The sequence below is a fragment of the Stenella coeruleoalba genome, assembly GCF_951394435.1.
Source record: "Stenella coeruleoalba genome assembly, chromosome: 19".
Classification (NCBI taxonomy): domain Eukaryota; kingdom Metazoa; phylum Chordata; class Mammalia; order Artiodactyla; family Delphinidae; genus Stenella; species Stenella coeruleoalba.
In genome coordinates this window covers 11,939,907-11,959,758 of record NC_137165.1, presented here as the reverse complement: position 1 = coordinate 11,959,758, position 19,852 = coordinate 11,939,907, and the positions used below count along the sequence as shown (strand labels likewise).

Below are 19,852 nucleotides of genomic sequence, written 5' to 3'. Positions count from 1 at the left end.
GAGGTGGCCTTCAGGGTGGCAGGAGATGAATGTGGGGGAGGAAATGTGTCTGCAGAGGCTGAGCTGCTCAGCGAGGACTGCAGGAAGCCTGTCTCATGTGGTAGTCATGGCTTAAGAAGACCACCAGGAGGAGGTGGGACTGGTGAGGCACGTTTTCCCAGGCGTCTTCACTTCACTGGTGCTAATGACCACAGGAAACAGAACAGAGAGGAGGCGACTACTGAGAATGCACAAGGTCTGTTCTGCTGTGAGGCAAGCCAAGGCGAAACCGAGTGCAAAGTGGTAAGGCCAGTTCCCTTCAATGTTTGATAACTGCTGGAACATTCCACGTCCTTTTCTGAACTGGCAATATTCAAAGCAGTATAGTGAGTAGAAGGGGACATGTGCAGGCGACTAACCAGCTGGCCAACAAGACAGATGAGGAAGAGACTCACAAACACTCCCTGGATGAGGAAAAGAGCCACAGCGCTGAGGAGCACATCAGCAATCACCATGCTGACGCCAGGGAAGGAGTGAGGCTTCCTTCCAGACACTTCAAATGCCAGAGCAGCCATATGGAGAAATACCCTCATCTTAAGCTACGTTTTTAGCACTAAGTGCTACTGATCCACTGAGTGTCTCAATACTTTGAGATAACACAACAGAAAGACAGTCTGAACTTAAAAATGGTAACTTTTTAAATTCCAAGAGGAGAAGTCTTTGCTTTTCAAAACTGAAGGCTCTCAAGTACTTTTAAGTTGTTACAGGTGACTGACACCTAGCAGGTGGCAATACTGTAGTGAAGAAGTCACGCAAATGGTTCAGGAACCACTGAAACCAACTGAAGGACATCGCAGCGAAGACTGCACATCTTGAAAGTTTCGAAGACCACAGTGCGGTTTCACACAGCCTCTAGTGAGCACCATGGCCCTTTCGACTCACTAAAACCCGACAGGTCCACCACTCACCGTCCCTCGTCCACGGCTCAACAAGGAGGTTTTCAGGTCCTGACTTCTCTTCTTTTCCCTTGACATCACAGGCCTGAAGAATCAACTGCAGAGGTTTACCTAATCAAAGAAAAGAAAGAGAAAGAGACAGCCTGAAGCTAGCGCTACGAAAAAATGGAAACTAGAACTCATTAGTGCAAATGGAGAGCCTGTGGACACCCAGACTGCTCAGTAAAAATCTACCCATTTAAAAGCTAAAATAGGAAGTAATATTAGACAAAAGTTGACACCATCCTTTTCTGCTTTCCTGAAAGAAACAAAGTACAGCTTATGTCCCTAAGTAATTCTGAGGAGAATCATTCTAGAATAACCACTAGCTGGAAACGAAGCACGCTATAAGACACAGATTAATAGCACAGGCTCAACATATTTGTGTGCCGAGTGGGGGGAAAGGAGGAATTCCTAAGACACTGTTTTGGAGCCAATAATTAATTTTATTGTAATTGCATTTAAATATATAAATAATGTCTTAGCGTTCTAGGTCTTGTTTCTTTAAAACGTCTCCAGGCAAATTTTGAAAGTTTTCAAAATTATAAAAATCAACTTTTGCTATAATGATCTGAAAATTTTTCTTTTTCTTTTAATAATATAATGAAAACCTTATAACCCTATTAACCTATAACCCAACCCAGAACTAGAACATTATCAATAATGAACAGTCCCCCTATGCATTCCTCCTCCATCCCGTGCTCCCTGCTCAAATAACTGCTAAACTGAATCAAAAACCTTTCTGGAGAATATTTTCCAGACACTACGTATCCCTCCCATTTAGCTGTGCCTTCTACGGGCCCCTACCCCTCCAAAAAAATGACCTTTCCAAAACTGGGGAGGGACTGGATTTACAAGACATCGATTGTCAGACTTAAAAAATTAAACATAAAATACATTATTATAAAGTGATATTTAGGCAAAGGTACAAGTATCATGAGGAAGTATCACAGTATTGCCTCTATTACTGAAGAGGATGGGATCCAATACTGTACTTGTGGACAGAAACTTTAGCACTAGAGGCCAGGACAGCACATGTCCACTGCAGTCATCTGAGAGTAGCTGTATGGACTCCTGTGTTGAGAAGGATTAGGAGGCCCCACCCTGGGTCAGTAGAAAAGTGCTAAGATGGACTGCCATTGGGCCCAGGAGGGGAAAGTGATAGCAGGCATGTCTGTATGACCATCTATGTTGTCCCGACCAACTATAAACTATCACGAGGATGCAGAGGGATGGATTCCAAGACAAGGATCCTTTGCTCTGGGTCTGGGGTAGTTTCCTCCCTCCTCCAGATGAGAGGTACTCCAACTTCCCAACCTCTTGACCTACACCATGAGACACTCCCATACTTTTATCAAAGATGGCTGTGTTCAAATGGCCACCATGCCTAAGTGATTAGGCCAGTAAATCCTGGGAGTACAGCGTAGTGAACACTCAGGTCCCCTTCTGCTAATGCATCCATAAATGAACCAACATCTCCCTTCTCCCTACCAGCCCCAAAGAAGACACGCTCTTCCAGAAATCATTGTATAACTACAACGACCGAGCCCACAAACTACACAAAAAGATAAGAAGATGCCAGGAAATCCCACGTTGGTGACGGTTTTATGACGTGTGCATCATGCCGAGGTCACTTACCATATTTAAGGAGCAGGTTCTGCCTGACTGATGCCATGGATGAGATGAGGGATGAGGCATCATAGTGTGTGTCCAGGTGGTCAGTGACAGTACACAGAGAGCTCAGCACTTTGGCAACACTCCCTCTTGCTAGTGCAAAAGCCAGAAGAGTCAGCTCCACCTCTGGAGTAGAAGAGCAGCTATAAACAAAGAACAAAAAACACTTCACTTCTTAAAACTATGAGAAAATCCAGGTAGCTCAAACTCTGTGTAACTGATTACATATGCAACATCAAGCTGCCATATGCTTTCTCTGTTTACCAGAAATACTTTTTCAAAATCCTTACGACAGCCTAAAGAAAAACTAAATCAACCCAGAGGACCAGGAAATTAAATCCTCACTTCTGTAACCTTCACCTATAAGTATTAAATAATGCTATCAACTTTAATAAGGCAAACTTTATAAACCAAAAATAAATAGGCTGTTGCAATAAGCCCCTGCTATGAAGAAGCCTCGGGTAATAATTCGGCTTGGCCAGAGTGTTAAGGGCTTATTCCTTCAAACACCAATAACATGCTTTAGATCTATTCCACATCACATATGGTTTTTTAAACATATTACACTGAAACTTTTAAACCTGTCTAGATGGGGACTTCCCTGGTGGTCCAGTGGTTAGGACTCCGTGCTTCCACTGCCGGTGGCATGGGTCTGATCCCTGGTTGGGGAACGAAGATCCCCACATGCCATGTGGTGTGGCCAAAAAGAGAGAGAGGAAAAAAAAAAAACCCTGTCTAGATGGCTCAGGGCCTGGTTTGTACTCTAACAGGGCTCACTGTGACAGAGCTGAGTGTCCCCACACTACGCGACCCCTCAAACAGCTAGCAGGGTGTCCTTTCCCAGGTCTATGGACAATCAGGCTTGTTAGACCTGTTCGCGGAGACAGCAGGTGCTGGGCTGGGGATGTGAGGGAACTGAAAGGCTTTGCATTCTGGACTTTGAGACCCCTGCTCTAGCTGAATCTGAGGATTACTCCGCACCCACCCCCAATTCCTGAGGGCAGGTGTACTGCTAGATCATGGAGTTTACACGGGTACACTGTAATTTCACTTTCTCTTCAGTCACTACAAATGATTCTTTAAAAAACAAAAAATCTTTAAAAGATTTTAAAATTAAAAAAAACAAAAAGGACTTACCAAGCACATATGCCCTCTATCCCCCACCAGCCCTTATCAACCTTAATTTTACCTAGTTATCCTTATGAGGAAGCTGTCCACTTCTTCCAGAACGTTGGGAGACAGGAAAGTTGAGAAATCTGTAGATCCTGGTGAGAGGGAAAGTGGAGGCATGTGCTGCAGTGCCTTCCTAGGAGTGTAAAATGTGCAATCAGAACAATCCCTGGCAAACAATAAACTTAATAATACAATTTTAGACAAAAAAAAATTGTTGGAAGCTTGTTTGGATTAATCCCTTATCAAGAAACAGACAGTGTTCCTACAGAGAACCTGGTACGTAACACAGATCAGCCTTTTTCCTGCAGGGGTCCTGGTGCTAAACAGTTTAATGAGGTTTCTTCCTTTTCTTTTCTTTTTTCTTTAAGAGTTCCATTTCCCTCTATAAAAGCTCATTCAACCCTCTGGAAGCAAGTGTTCATTTTAAGTAGTATAAGCAAAAGACATATGTCTACAGAAAAACCCTGAGTTCTTAGAGAACTTGACCCCAGGGGCAGAGCTGTTTGTGACACACACAAAAAATTCATCTTCAGATCTCTTGTATCTAAAGACGCATCATGATATGTTTATTTTATCCTAAACATATCAGCACCTGTCACCTTCTCTATTCCTGCCTGTGTTTCTTGGCCTTTCTACCTCAGAGTCTGCTTTAATCTTTCTCTTTTCTCATCTCCTTTTACAATAGCTTTACCTCCTCTGGACCAGCAGTCATCTAATAAATTTATGCAACAAAATATTACTGAGCCCTACTTGTGCCAGCAACTGTGCTAGGCAATGAGTGTACCATGAACAACATGAAGGTACAGAAAAAGTCACTCAAAATTCTACACTTGATAGTCATTTTATAATAGTAGTGGGAATCCCTGAAACTATTTTATTTCTACATTTCACAACAGAGACAAAACAGCAAGGCTAATAACACTGTGTCAGCTTCCACTCTGCTCTCGTTTCTTGTCCCCTCTATATGAGCTGCATCAGTAGGGCAGCTACACTAACATACAGTCGATCAACAAGGTCTAATGCACCTAAGTGGCATGCAAGGATTTACAGAATTTATTTCCACTTTTGTTTCATAATATTTTTTTCTTATTTTTCCTCATTGATTTTTTTAAAATAATTTTTAAATTTTAGAATAGTTTTAAGATCACTGATATTTAAAAGTTAGGAGTGAAGATACCATTGCCAATTAACTATTACAACTGTTTAGGGATATATCCGTTCTTCAACAACGTGGCATAGCTTCACAAAAATAAGGCAGAAAACTCTTCCTCTTCCCCTTCCTGAAAATTCAGTCCATAAAGTAGGGCTGTGCAAGGTAGGCACTCGTGTGTCCTTGGGTGGGTGAATGGGTGGGGTGCATGGTGGCCCAGAGCGAGGTATTAGAGTGGGGTACTGAGCAAAGGGACAGCCTGGCATGGAATGCAAGCACCAAGAGGGTGAGGAGGGTGTCCAGGCAAGGGCCAGGGAGGTGGGAGACTGGTTATATAGAGCGGAATTGTTTAAATAAGTAAATATTTTAGGGATGATGGGAGCCAGGTTTCTCACAATCACAGAAGGGAGTTACAAATAGAGAAAGGGAGAAAACTAGAATGAACAGCAGTGCTGGATTAGAATTAGAAGTTATCAGAGTTTATTAGAAGTATAAACTCAGAGTTTTCAGTGTTACAGATATAGAAATAAATATAGGTGTCAATGTGTCTGTGGATACACATATGTGTCTATTACTTACACACAAACATGTATTTCCCAGCTGTGTACACTGAAAGAAGCAACACTCCAACAGCAATGAGTTTAGTTTGTTTCTAAACACGACTCTCCACTAAGAGTGACCATGACTCCTGAGCAAAACAGCTGATTCTAGGACTATGGCAGGGAACATTCAAGATAAGCCTGGAATATCGTGTTGTAAGGAAGTGTTCCAAGAAGATGAGGACATATCAAAAGGACATATGAACCAGACTGAAGGGGTCCCCATCGGCCAAATCTGGGCCAATCTGACCATCAAAACTGTGATGGATTATAACTCAGGGAATAAAACAGGAATCTTGAGTCATACCAATATAAAGTTTGATGAGGAATGGGATATTTACATAGTCTCAAAGCACCTCCTCACAAAATATTTATTAATTACAAAGGGAAAAGAATTCTTCTACACTGGAAAAGTCTGGCAGACACCACTTTCATCAAAGGGTTGAAGTTAACATCACCAAACTAGTAATAGGACAATCTGAAGCTGTGTGTCGCTGATGGGATGCAATGAGAACCCATCATCACTTCTATGACATTCCTGCCAAAGATACAAAATCTAATCTTAATCATGATGAAACTTCAGATAAACCAAAACTGAAGGATGCTCTTCAAAATAACTGACCTATAATTTTCAAAAGTTTCAAAGTCTTAAAAGTCAAGGAAAGACAGAGGAATTGTTCCTTATTGAAGGAAACTACAGAGACATGACAATGAAATACTAAGTATGATTCTGGACTGGATCCTTTTGCTATAAAGGACATTACCGAGACAACTAGCAAAACTTGAACGGGATCTGAGAATTAGATGGTAGCAATGTATATCAATGCTAATTTCCTGATTTTGATGGTTGTAGCAGCATGTTCTCATTTGCAGGAAACACATACTGAATAAAATATTCAGGAACCATGGGGCATCAGGTTAGCAAATTACTCTCAACTGGCTCAGGAAGAAGCTACTTTTTCTTTTTGCATCGAATTTGCAATATTTCTCTAAGTTTGAACTTTTTTTATTTTTTAAATTTTAAAACAGGCAGGAAGAAAGGAGTCTGGCCAAATATTACCCTTCAGATCTAGCACTGCCAGCAGTATTATTTGCTGAAGAGTTTTATTTAATAGCAATAACAAATCTCAAAGAACATCTACAGAACAAAATATTAGCTATCTCTTTTATCTGATATTTTGACAGCCTGCACTAAGAGTGCCTATTATCAGTTATTAAACTTACGTATAACACTAATACTTCATTGCTACTGAAGCTAGTTGCTTTGCCTTATATATTACAACTGAGTCTTTTTGCCCTAACAGTTTTTAGAAGAAAATTTTCAAAGGTACTCTACATTTAAAAATAAATTAATTTGGTGTCCTTGAAAAGATTTGACTCTTTAGTGAAAAGAGCTTTCAACCTAGGGCCTAGGTCCAAAGACCTGGATTCAAACTGATCCATCACTGCCTGGTCATACACCTCAGGGAAGGTCACCGTATCCCTGTCTATAAAACAGGGATAATTTTTACAGATACATTTTATGACATAAGTAGGTAAATAATATATAGCATCTGAAGGTGTTTTATCCCATATAAATTGCTATGTAATGTGAACAACTGTTCCCCAGTGGATAAGGAAGAGGAATGGCATGTGGGACCCCCTCACAAGATAGAAGCTGAAGGCACAAACAACAGGAAACAACAGGGCACCTGGGGCCCAGCTACTGACTGAGTCTCGATGATCAAAGGCTGCTCAGTGACTCGCCCTAAAGGGTTAGAGAATGAGCACCCCGTGACAAGCCTGGAAAGCAGAGTGACTTACTGAGTGTTGCGTAGCACTGTTTGGACAAAGGCGGGATTTGTCTCCATGGAAGCCGTCACCAGAGATGTCAGCAGAGACCAATACCATATTGCAGAAGCATCTGAGACTGAGACCCCAGACTTCTTGACTCTCTGAAAGCCAACAGCCCTCAGACCATGAATTCTAGTGTCACATCCATCACTAAGACAACGCTTTATGTTAATCTGGACATCTGTCAAGCGCAAACAACAAATTCAGTATTGGATTAACTTCTTCAGTTCAGCAAATTCTAGGCTTCCAACTAAAAGCAAGATAGTAATTCACATTTCGAAAAGAAAATTCTGAAGATATACTCTGATGCCAGAAATAAATGATGTGTGCAATGGAGCTAGTATATATAATAAATTTGTCAAAAAAGCATTGACCAGGCTTCCCTGGTGGCGCAGTGGTTGAGAGTCCGCCTGCCGATGCAGGGGACACGGGTTCGTGCCCTGGTCTGGGAAGATCCCACATGCCGCAGAGCGGCTGGGCCTGTGAGCCATGGCCGCTGAGCCTGTGCTCCGCAACGGGAGAGGCCACAACAGTGAGAGGCCTGCGTACCGCAAAAAAAAAAAAAAGCATTGACCAATCTAAGGAGTCAAAAGAATCATGTGTAAAACTAAAGGTGGCTTAAATCTATATATCACAAAGTTTCATAGGCATTTATGAGTTCTGATAATTAACACAAAGTGCATTTTTAAAATCCTGATTAAATACACGGTAAGAAAATGTCTAAAAACTTTTCCTAGAGTTCCGAAATTTGGATGTTGTTATGAAACAGCAGCTGGCTCACAGCAGTTGTGAGAATTTCTTTTTAATTATCAAGTCCAGATAAATGGCATAGGCATGACTCACTTTTAAGAGCTGTCATAATTTCTTATTTGGGTTGGAAAGGAGGTGAGAAGTTTAAAAGGACACAATTTAGAGAAAAGACCACCACAGTATAAGACAGGAAGCTTCTACTCCACAAGCTTAACTACGTCTTTGCCCAGGGGTGAGACACAAAGACTCTACCTCCCCAGGCCTCAGTTCCTTTGAGCAAAGTAAGAATACTTCTTTTGGCCCAGGAAAGCATTAGAAGAAATGAGACAAAACATGAAGCATTCCGGCTCCCTGAATGAAATAAGCCTGGAAAGAAATCACAGAATTGTGATTATTTCCAAAATGCTATGTGTGAAGCAAGGTTATAATAGTATAAAAATGGAAACAAACTAAATGTCCAAGAATAAAAGGCTTGTTAAAATTAAGGCATATTCTTACAACACTAAATAAAGGTGTGCATGAATATATAAGACAACACATTAAAAAGTTACAAAAGGGCATGTACAAAATATCACTATTTTTTGTAAAAAGACATGTATAGATATATGTAAATATATATATGCAAACCTATTTTATTTTTTAAAATGTGTATATATATATGTGCGTGTGTGTGTGTATTTATACACACAGACATACACACACACACAAAAATGTAAGAAAAGGTCTGGAAGGATCCATACCAACGGATTCACAGCGACAATCCCTGGGTAGTGGGATTCTGAATAATTTTTATCTAAATATTTCTGATTTTCTAATAAGAAAACAAAAATAAAATATTTTTAATTAAAATAGGCTTTACTGCTTTTCTATAACTTTTAAAAACACTGAATAGGTGAAATAATGACCACTTTCATGTATATGATGAGAAGCAAATCAAATCTCCAGAGAAAAGCAAACAGCTTTTCTACTTCAGAGGTCTTCCCGCCAAAAAACATGACTTCTTCCTCCCCTCCCAATCCCCTTAGTTAGAAGGGCAAGACGTATCTTGGTTGACTCACAGAGCTGACTGATGTTGGCATTTTCCAGCAGTGTCACATAGCCAGTGACATTGCTGGGAATGTGCACGTCGCGGACTTCCTGAAGATCGCTGGCACTCCTCCCCACAGCTACAGTCACCTGCTGCGGCATGTAGCTCTGGTCAGTGGCAGCCACTGCAATGGACAGGTGCCTAAGCACAACATCTGGCTTCATTTTTAAACTGGAAAACACGGAGAGCAGAAACTACAAGTGTTTATACAGGTTGAGAACTGGCAGGGCCCACAAGTCCCATCTCTTAAGATCTTACGTGTGATATACCCCAAGACTGATTCCCCTAAAAGCAACTAACTTGAAATGCTGGCTATTAGTTTCAAATATGACCTTCCCAAGTTTCTAAAACTCCTTTCAGTTCAAGATCAATCTTCTATTTCTTTTTAAGCTACTAACACAAGCAGGAAAGTACAATATGAACAGTCAAACAAAATCCCTTTACCTGGCAAGAAGCAAATTTCTAAACTGCATGCAAAGAACTGGGTATATTCCCTCATGTATAGATGGCTAAAGAGCATATTTATCCTCTATGAGAAAACAAGGTAATTATTTCTATTTCCACCAGCTGAAATCAGCCCATTTTCTGAAGGGACAGGTGAAATTTTAGATAGCAGCTTCATCATAGTTTACTGTCATCTATTCCACTCCAGTGGGGGAGTTCCCTGGCGGTTCAGTGGTTAGGACTCCGTGCTTCCACTGCAGGGGGTACAGGCTCGAGCCCTGGTCAGGGAATGATCCCCCAACGTGCTGTGTGGGGGTGGGGGAAAAAAAATTCCACTCCAGGATTCCTGACCACCCCCGTTCCCTCTTTCTCTAATAAACTGGCCAACTTAGTTGTACACAAATTGTTTAAATGTGCAGAAAAAATCTTGAGAAGTGAAATCACATCAGATATAAGAAAAGTACTTGTCCCTTGTGATATTAATCTTCCTGAAAACCTAGTGAAAAAGATCTGAAATCCATATCATAAAATATTAGTCAAATGCTAATTTTCTCCCTTAAAATACCAAGTAATTTTCCATGTTTATGAATATATGAACCAGGTTAGAAAATTTTACATGATTCCTTTAACTTGATTCTTTTCTTTTTTAATAATTTTTTTCATAGATTTATTTTTATTTATTTATTTATTTTTGGCTGCATTGGGTCTTCATTGCTGCGCACGGGCTTTCTGGTTGCAGTGGCTTCTAGTTGCAGCGAGCGGGGGCTACTCTTTGTTGTGGTGCGCAGGCTTCTCATTGCAGTGGCTTCTCTTGTTATGCAGCATGAGCTCTAGGTGCGCAGGCTTCAGTAGTTGTGGCATGTGGGCTCAGTAGTTGTGGCACGTGGGCTCAGTAGTTGTGGCTCGCGGGCTCTAGAGCGCAGGCTCAGTAGTTGTGGCACACAGGCCTAGTTGCTCCGTGGCATGTGGGATCTTCCCGGACCAGGGCTCGAACCCATGTCCCCTGCATTGGCAGGTGGATTCTTAACCACTGCGCCATCAGGGAAGTCCTAACTTGATTCTTAAAGCATCTTTCCAGATAGTCACAAGAAGAAAAACACTAGCCAGTTAAGTAGAAAATATTCTAAAATTTTAAAAAATAATTTTTTAACACATTGTTGGGATAAGAGAAAGAAAGTGGGTAATTTTCTTGGACTTTCACTCAAGAATTGGTATTACAGCACCCACCGAATCCAGTGTGAGCGGGCACTGCCATCTGACTGCCAGTATGATGACGTTTCTCCATTTGTCATCTTGTCAATGTCTGCAGGGTTGGAGGATGTTTCTATATAAGTGTAGCACTTTGCTACTGACTTGAGTTTGTCCATCTCTGGACTTCTAGTTAGATCTCCAGGGCTCTCTGCAAGAAAAACCAGATTTTATCATAACATCTCTTTCACAAAGAATCTTTAAAAAGATCATTTAAAATATCTAGCAGAAATATGCTTGGCACTTTGGCCCTAGAAAAATAAATGCTCCTTAAAATCTCCTTCCAAATTGGAGAACACGTGTAAAGCAGAAGGACTGCTCCATGAGCTGACTGTAGTACAACACAAATCCACTGATATATCTGCAAAACCACCCAAGAGATGAATATGATGACTTATAGTTTGAATTTACATTTCTTTAATTATGAGTGAGATTTTTTTAAGCCACTTGTTTGTAAGCCACTTGTGTTTCTGAGTATGGCCTGGTCCTGCCCTCATCTATTTTTGTTACTGGGTCACAAGTCTTCTTATCAATTTATATATTTTATGTACATTATGTAATGTATATATACACCTACATAGTAAGTAATATTTACTAACTGTTTACTGTGAACCAGGCACTTTTCTACACATTTTTATGTATTAATTCATTTTAGAGATGAGGAAACTAAGGTAATTAAGTAATTGCCCAAGGTCAGAGTTAGTAAAAAAAAACTGAGTCTGTCACAATGTTACAAAATATACTTTTGTTCCCTAAAATGTCATTTGTCGTTTGACTCTGCTTATATTTTTTGCTGTACAGAAATTTAAATTTGCATACAGTCTAACTTATTAATCTTTTCTTTTGTAGTTTTTGAGTTTCATGTCCTGCTCAGAAAGGTTTTCCCATGTCAGGGTTTTTAGCTCTTATAGCTTTCTTTTCGGTTGAACTTTTTAATCCATCTGCAATTTATTTTCGTGAATACAGTGGGTTAAGAATCTTGTTTTATTTTTTTCTGCAAATGGCTAACCAGTTCCCTAACCCAACTTGCTTGCTAATTCACCTTTCCAACCTGACGTGTAATGCTAACTATATCTGGTACTATATTCCCACATGTATTTGGGTCTATTTCTGGACTCTTATTATGTTCCACGGACCTGCTAATTCACAGTATCAACTTTTGTTGTGGTCACTAAGTGAGTCTGTAGTGGCTTCCCTCATTTACTTAACAACTATTCACAGAGTACCTACTATGCGGCAGGCATAGTTCCAGGTGCCAAGGATAATGAAGCGAACAGACAGACAGAAACGCAAGTAAATACTAATGCTACAACCTCAGATGATGATAAGTGCCATTTAGACTATCAAACCTGCAAAGGGGATAGTAACCAAAAGGTGGGGAGTGGCAGGGGTGGGGGCATTAGTTAGGTAAGAGTAATGAGAAAGGGTCTTCCTGAAGTCACATCTGAGCGGAGACTTGGGGTTATGAAGAGGGTGAGAGGGAGGGGGAGGGGAAGGAGAGGGGGAGGGGAAAGGCAGAGCAGGTCTTCATTCTTGTGCTACAAACTGGTCACTATTACATTTTCAGAAATAAAAGCAGGGAGAAGTGTTGGCTCGTCCTATCAATAAATACCACACTTGGAAGAAACGATGATCACGCCTTCTCAAGAACACCCCCACCCCTGCACACGTACCCTTTTCTTTTTGTACCAGTTGATCCAGAGAGTCCTTCAGAACAGAAGCCCTCATGGTGCTCATGTTATTGCAGTGGTCCAACATTGGGTAGGGGATGACGGTGCTAGAGAGCCGGTTGCGATGCAGGAAGCGCAGGATCATTGACGAGTGAACATCCAGGCCCTCCTTGGACTCTGAAAATATGTCTATGAAACCTAAACAGACAAAATCCATCTTTGGTGTTTTTGGGAACCCACCACAGTAGTTTCCACATCCCCTGCCTGGCGGCCTCTCTGAATTAGCTGAATTAAAAGCAGCCGGCAAGAATCCTCACTGATAGTTTCAGCTTTCATCACTGAAAAATCTAAAAAGGCTTTTAAGAAGTGAATCAGTGGTAATCTCAATTTAAAAATTAACTTCATTGTAGTTTAACAGAAAGTTTAGAAGACTCAGAATAGTGATTATCTGTTTCATTCCAAGCTTCAAATTTTTATAAGTTTAATTTATAAACCTAAATACTAACTTGAAATTTTTAAAGAAGTTTTGCATATAGAATGTGGGCTAGGAATAAAGTTTATCACGTTAGAGAGTAAAGGCATAACTGCTTTTATACTAAGCTACAAAAAACCACAATAATGAAAATATAACCACTGCCCTGACCACAATTCCCGATGGCATCTTATAGTTTTTAAGGTCCTTCCACACACAGCACCTCTTTTGGTCCCCACAATAAGGTGGGGGGGTGGAGGGTGGGGGAGAGAAGGCACCGAAGGTACTGGTATCCTCCTCTTACAACTGAGGAAAACGAGGCTCAGGTGACAGACCAAGACAACAAAAAAGGGGTAGGACCGGAAGTAGCTCCTCGCACTGCCTCCGAGTGCTCCTTCCACCATTCCAGTTTTTTCTCTCCAGTGTGGCTCCTCTGGAGTCTCCCCCATCTGTCCATCCCTCTGGCCGCTGCCCAGGCTCTGGCCTCAACACCGCCCACTCATACACCTCCCCAGATATCCTAAGCGGCTCCCCTGGCTGCATTTTGTCTGACATTAACTTGAGTAATCTTACAAAAACACAAAACAGGCCATGTCTACCCTGTTTAAAATCCTTTCATGGTTCCTCATAACCTACAATAATATGCTTGGAACTGAGGTGCACATAACCCAGGCAGTTAAGTGAAGAGAGAATAAACATGGCAGCTTTTCCTGGAGCTCAGATATGCTTGTAGATTTGGGGAGGATTTGTTTTTCTTTTCGTTTTGCTTTCTAATTAAAACAAAAGTATATTATAATTGTATCATTTGATAAACTGTCACAAACTGAACACACCCACGTAAGCAGCACCTAGAGCAGGACTCCAGAAGTCTGCAGGAGAAACTACTTTTAAGTGTGAAACAGAAACATTATATGAAAGCAGAAGGAAACTTTGCTTTGATTTTTTTTTCTTTTTGCGGTATGCGGGCCTCTCACTGTTGTGGCCTCTCCCATTGCGGAGCACAGGCTCTGGACGCGCAGGCTCAGTGGCCATGGCTCATGGGCCCAGCCGCTCCGCGGCATGTGGGATCTTCCCGGACCGGGGCACGAACCCGTGTCCCCTGCATCGGCAGGCGGACTCTCAACCACTGCGCCACCAGGAAAGCCCTGCATTGATTTTTAAAGATAAACATAAGATTGTAGAGAAACTGTGCCCCTGAAGCAGCCCATTTGATTCTGCCCCCTACACAAAACCCAGAGACACTGGTTTGATTTCCCAAGCCGCAGAAGTTGATGCCATCCCTTGCCTCTCCTCTTACAGTTCTTTCCTAAGCAGAGGCCCACAGTAATACCCAAACCTCACATGATGACGCTGCTGATGCTGCACTGATCTCAGAATCCGTGTGATGCTTGTAATGGGAAAACTTCTGTCATATGCTGAAACAGTCCCGGTAAAGGGACTGTCTCTTTTAAACATTCAGCACCCATACAATGAGAAACAAAAGGAATAAGTGTCAGTCTGGGTTAGGCAGAGGGACCAGGGAACTAGGATCCCACCAAAGAGGTGAGGTCAGCTCACCAAGGTTCAGCCAAGGACTGTGAAAAACAACTCTTAAGTTGGCTGTTGATAAAAATTTTGAGTAGAAAGTCCTAACTCATTGGGATTTCCCTGGTGATCCAGTGGGTAAGACTCTGAGCTCCTAATGCAGGGGGCCTGGGTTCCATCCCTGGTTGGGGAACTAGATCCTGCATGCACGCCACAACGAAGAGTCCGCATGCCGCAACTAAAACCCGGCGCAGCCAAAATAAATAAATTAAATAAATAATTAATTAAAAAAATAAAGTAGCGCTACCTTCAGTGTTGTAATTAAACAAAAGAAAGAAAGAAAGAAAGTCCTAATTCACAACCCTGCTAATAAGGTAAGAACCTTGGGATCTGGACCCCCAACTTTTCTAACCTAATCTCCCCCTCTCCTCAAGGTCACCCAGAGCAATGGTGCACTAACTATTGGTGGATCCCCTGGTCTCCACTCCTCTCCTCTCCTCCCAAAACATCTCTTTGAAGTGTTCAAATAAACTCCTGATGCTATCCACATGCTGGTAACACAGAGGTGGGAGTAATACATAAATGCCAAGATGTAAGTTAGTTATGCATAATTCAAAGCATAATTTTAACTGCCATGAGAATAGAAGAAAAGTTAACATGTACAGGTTACCTATAATGCTCTATAAAAGTTACGCAATTAAAGACAATTTGAGGAAGAGTGGAAATAGGCATTCTTCATTGAGATACAGAAACCATCCTTCCCTAGCTCAACAGATCCTCAGCAGGAAGTCAGAGAGGTCAAGGACAACCAGTTACATTTATGTATCCAACAAGTCTATCTGCCTCCTTGCTGCTGGAGCTCAGGCTCTATACTAAGTATTATGACTCTAAGTACACAGAGCAGGAAAAGCTCTTGGATAAGATAAACTGAACCAAAAAGATGATATGCCAAGTTTTTTTTTTTTTTCCCTTTCAAACTCAATTGTTTTCTCACTAGAAAAAAAAAAAAGGTAATTTTATTTTGATTCTGTTTCTGAGTCCCCCAAAGAAACCATCAAAAACACAGACAAAATTTTTTCATAGGTATAATGTAGAAGTATTGCTTAATTTTAAGCTATTTTTATTCTTACTTAAATTTCTGAGTGATAGCTTTCTAAAAAAAACACTGGGTGCCTACCATGTGCCAAAAATTGTACTAAATGTGAGGACACAACAGAAATAAAAGAGAAGGCTCCCTGCCCTCGTGGAGCTCACAGGATAAGAGTGAAGACAGACATATACAAATAAGTGAGTGATAATTAATTAATTAATTACAACGGTAATATGTTGCAAAAAACAAATGCAGGATGCTAAGACAACATACAGTTGGGGCCAAGGAAGGCTTCTTGAGAGACTGAAATAAAGAGATTCACTAAGGAAGGCAGTCTCATGACAAAGGTTCATAAAAACATGATAGAACTGCTCAACCAACACTGTACTGGGAAGCAAGAGAAATGATTATAGTGAACACTAATTCAGACCACGAGCTTAATGACGACTATCAGAGAAGCACATTTATTTCATGGTGCCCACAAGTTTGCCTAATTACAACCCACATTATAGCAAAGTTCATTTGGGCTTTAAGAGAGCGTTCCTCAGCATTCAGCACTCAGATGACAGCCTTACCTGGAACAAGAGAACAGGCTTGCAGCTGTCTGATGATATGGCTCAGCTCCCCTTGAAGATTAGCTCCACTGGAATTCTTGAGAGCCTCCAACATGTTCTCAGCATCAACGGTACCATCACCCTCGGCGTCAAACTGAGCAAAGGCCTAAAAGAAGAGATGCAAGAAAATAAGGTCTGTTCCAAATCCTGAATAATTTTTTTGACACTTCCCAAGACCAGTGATTTTGGTTGTTACTGTTGTTGTGGGAAGAGTTCCTATACATCATTCAAAGAACAAAAACATTCAGGATAGTAACTCACTATGCTCTGCAGAATGTGTGTATAAGTACTGCTACATGTATGCACAATTTCATCATCTCATCTTTCAAGAGAGTAAGCCCCCTTCCCCCAAATAATTTCAGAAGAAAGCAACCACTGCAAAAATGTTCAACTGGTTACAAAGTGCCAAAAACAAAGCATTGGCTTAGGGTAGCACCTCTGGTTTATCTGGGCTTTTTCTTTTAAACACTCTTTGGACACGAGAGCTAACTTGGTTTATCTACTTCATAGCCCTGTTTTCACTAACCTTTAACCATAATCTAATTTGCTCCCTGTTCATGTTGGGTCATCTGGGGAACCGGGTACAGCATGGGATTTGGCTTGAATCCTGCTCTGTCACTAACTGTCCATGTGACTTTACACACATTTCTTTGCCTCCGTAAGCCTCAGCTTCTTGATCTGAAAAATGGAGCAAATACTACCAAACTCACAGACTGCTGCCTGGATTAAGTAACATTGGCACAGAGCCCAGTATAGTGAAAGCACAGAAGCAGTGCAAAGTGGTCCTCTTCTCCTTGCTAATCTGCACTGTTACCTCCTCTTGTGTCCCTGACCCTCTCTCACATCCTGAAGACTTTCCTCACCCAGCAGCTGCCCCTCTCCCCAGATCTCAAGCCCTCCTTCATCAGGGGCTTCTTTCTTCCTGCAGATACACTCACTCACAAACATCCCTCACCATGAAAAACTTTAGGAGTCTTCTACCTCCTTTCTAAGTAATCCTCTCTCTTTCTTAAAACTCCTGCCCTCTTTCCTTACTTCCCCCCTCCAAGAAAAATGGAAATGTCCCACTGACGATTCATGACTGACACAAATACCCCTATTTCCATCACAGACCTCTGAACAATGCAGTGTTTAATAGGAACACATGCAAATTCCTGTGTTTGGGTCCAAAAACCATGGACATAAATGCAGGATGGGGGACAGAGTTTAGAGGTAGAATGTGGGAGAAAGATTACAGCATTCTTGGGGAGGCGGGTGGGAGGGAGGCTCGAGAGGGAGCGGATATGTGTATACATATAGCTGATTCACTTTGTTCTACAGCAGAAACTAACCCAACATTGTAAAACAATTATACTCCAATTAAAAAAAAAAGAGATTGGGGCTTCCCTGGTGGCGCAGTGGTTAAGAATCCACCTGCCAATGCAGGGGACACGGGTTTGAGTCCTGGTCCAGGAAGATCCCACATGCTGTGAAGCAACTAAGCCCGTGCACAACAACTACTGAGGCTGCGCTCTAGAGCCCGTGAGCCACAGCTACCAAAGCCTGCGTGCCACAACTACTGAAGCCCACGTGCCTAGAGCATGTGCTCTGCACCAAGAGAAGCAACCACAGTGAGAAGCCCACGCACCGTGGCAAAGAGTGGCCCCCGCTCTCCGCAACTAGAGGTAGCCCGTGCACAGCAATGAAGACCCAGTGCAGCCAAAAATACAAATAAATAAATTTGTTTAAAAAAAGAGAGCGATTATAGCATTCTTTTTGCCTCTACTTCTTTTGGGGGATTATCCAAAGAGTTAACAGGCTACATTAATCCAAAAAGTTATCAAAGGCTACACTAATGAAGGCATAATGCTCAGAAGGAGGGAAGATACCATCCTGTTCTTTTCTGATTAGACCCAATCAGGAAAGCTAAGCTTAGCTGGGAAGTCACACACCCAAAGTAAATGAAATAGAAGAGATCAGAGGAAAGATATCCTGATGAAGAGAAAACTAGAAATTGCCCTGTGAGAAGAGCTGAAGGACCATGGAATCTTCAGTGAGGAGGAAAGATGACTGGGAGTAATAGACTCCTCTTCAAATACCTGATGGGTTGTAACAGGAAGGAGCAGTTAAGGTCATTAGATAGAAGCTAGAGGGAAAAGCTCATCATAAAGATGGACGTGTCTGGATGAATGGATAAAGAAGATGTGGTACATATATAATGGAATATTACTCAGCCATAAAAAGAAACGAAATTGGGTCATTCGTAGAGATGCGGATGGACCTAGAGTCTGTCATACAGAGTGAAGTCAGAAAGAAAAACAAATATCGTATATTAACGCATATGTGTGGAATCTAGAAAAATGGTACAGATGAACCTACTTGCAGGGCAGGAGCAGAGATGCAGATGTAGAGAACGGACGTTTGGACATGGTGGGGAAGGGGAGGGTGGGATGAATTGGGAGATTAGGTTTGACATAAATACACTACCATGTGTAAAACAGATAGCTAGTGGGAACCTGCTGTATAACAGGGAGCTCAGCTCGGTGCTATGTGATGGCCTAGTTGGGTGGGATGGAGGCAGGGCGGGGAACGGAGGTGCAAGAGGCAGGGGATGTGCATATGCGTATGGTTGATTCACTTCACTGTGCAGCAGAAACTAACACAACATTTTAAAGCAACTGTACTCCAGTTAAATAAATAAATAACCTCCTGTATAAAAACAAATAAAATTCAATAAATAAATAAAATGAGATCAATATTTTATAAAATTAGTAAAATACTTATGCTTCATCAAAATAAAAAAAGATGGATATGTCTGCTGTTAGTGGGGTATAAAGATGGATTAGGAAGCTCTAGAAGGAATGCCCACCTCATCCCTCAAGGCTTCAGGGCAACAGCTAGACAACCAGCCAACAGGAGTGTTCAAAGAAGTCATACTAAACAAATGCATTTACCTCTGCTCCCTCATGAAATCCCACTAAGACAATATTATAAAGGGATTTTTTTTTTAACCACAAGGACAAAGAGAACAGGAGATGTTACAATAGCAACAAAATTTTGGAAGCTGGGAAGCAGATGGATGAATAGTACCTCTCTAAATAAAACTGTATGTACACTGGATATATCAGCCATAAAGGGAGATTTGTGGGACAGCTGGATACATTCTGGGGGGGTCTGGGTATTAATTAAACAGAAATTAATGGAACAGTGAATACCACTAACTGAAAACACTAGGCTACAGAAGAATATTAGAGAATGATCTCCTGTTAGTTTGAACAAAAAGCAAATATGCACTTCCTACTTTGGTGCCAAATATATATAGATAGATACATAGATATATCTGAAAGAATAAACATCAAGATGTTAATAGTGGTAATATAGCAATCTACATATGTTGCTTTTATAATAATAAAGAGGAAATTATAAATATTAAGAAATTTTAAGCACACCCCAATATAAAAAGTAGAGCCAATGGATATGGAGGGAGGTAGAGCAGAAGCACACCTCTGCCTGCCCTGAGGTCCCAGGGTGTGAATACGCAGTACCGATAACAGCTACCTCCCAACTCCTT

At 41.3% G+C, this 19,852-nt stretch overlaps 1 protein-coding gene across 11 annotated transcripts in view; it reads right to left on the bottom strand.

Annotated features, from left to right (window-relative positions):
• ZZEF1 (zinc finger ZZ-type and EF-hand domain containing 1) overlaps window positions 1-19,852 on the bottom strand; it is a 142,473-nt gene that overhangs the window by 109,222 nt on the left and 13,399 nt on the right. For 6 of the 11 annotated variants that reach the window (XR_013824983.1, XM_079903943.1, XM_079903942.1 and 3 more), the window contains exons 2-10: window positions 16,264-16,408; window positions 12,606-12,800; window positions 10,912-11,083; window positions 9,212-9,411; window positions 8,406-8,519; window positions 7,374-7,584; window positions 3,838-3,954; window positions 2,613-2,791; window positions 948-1,046 (exon numbers count right to left, since the gene is read on the bottom strand). Coding sequence is in view for 10 of the 11 variants with exons in the window: in XM_079903943.1 (XP_079760069.1) it covers window positions 948-1,046; window positions 2,613-2,791; window positions 3,838-3,954; window positions 7,374-7,584; window positions 8,406-8,519; window positions 9,212-9,411; window positions 10,912-11,083; window positions 12,606-12,800; window positions 16,264-16,408 (1,432 nt within the window). In the remaining variant the exon portion in view is untranslated. Of the gene's footprint in view, window positions 1-947; window positions 1,047-2,612; window positions 2,792-3,837; window positions 3,955-7,373; window positions 7,585-8,405; window positions 8,520-9,211; window positions 9,412-10,911; window positions 11,084-12,605; window positions 12,801-16,263; window positions 16,409-16,828; window positions 17,028-19,852 lie in introns of those variants that run through there. The other 5 variants (XM_079903945.1, XM_079903944.1, XM_079903946.1 and 2 more) reach the window with 4 other exon arrangements.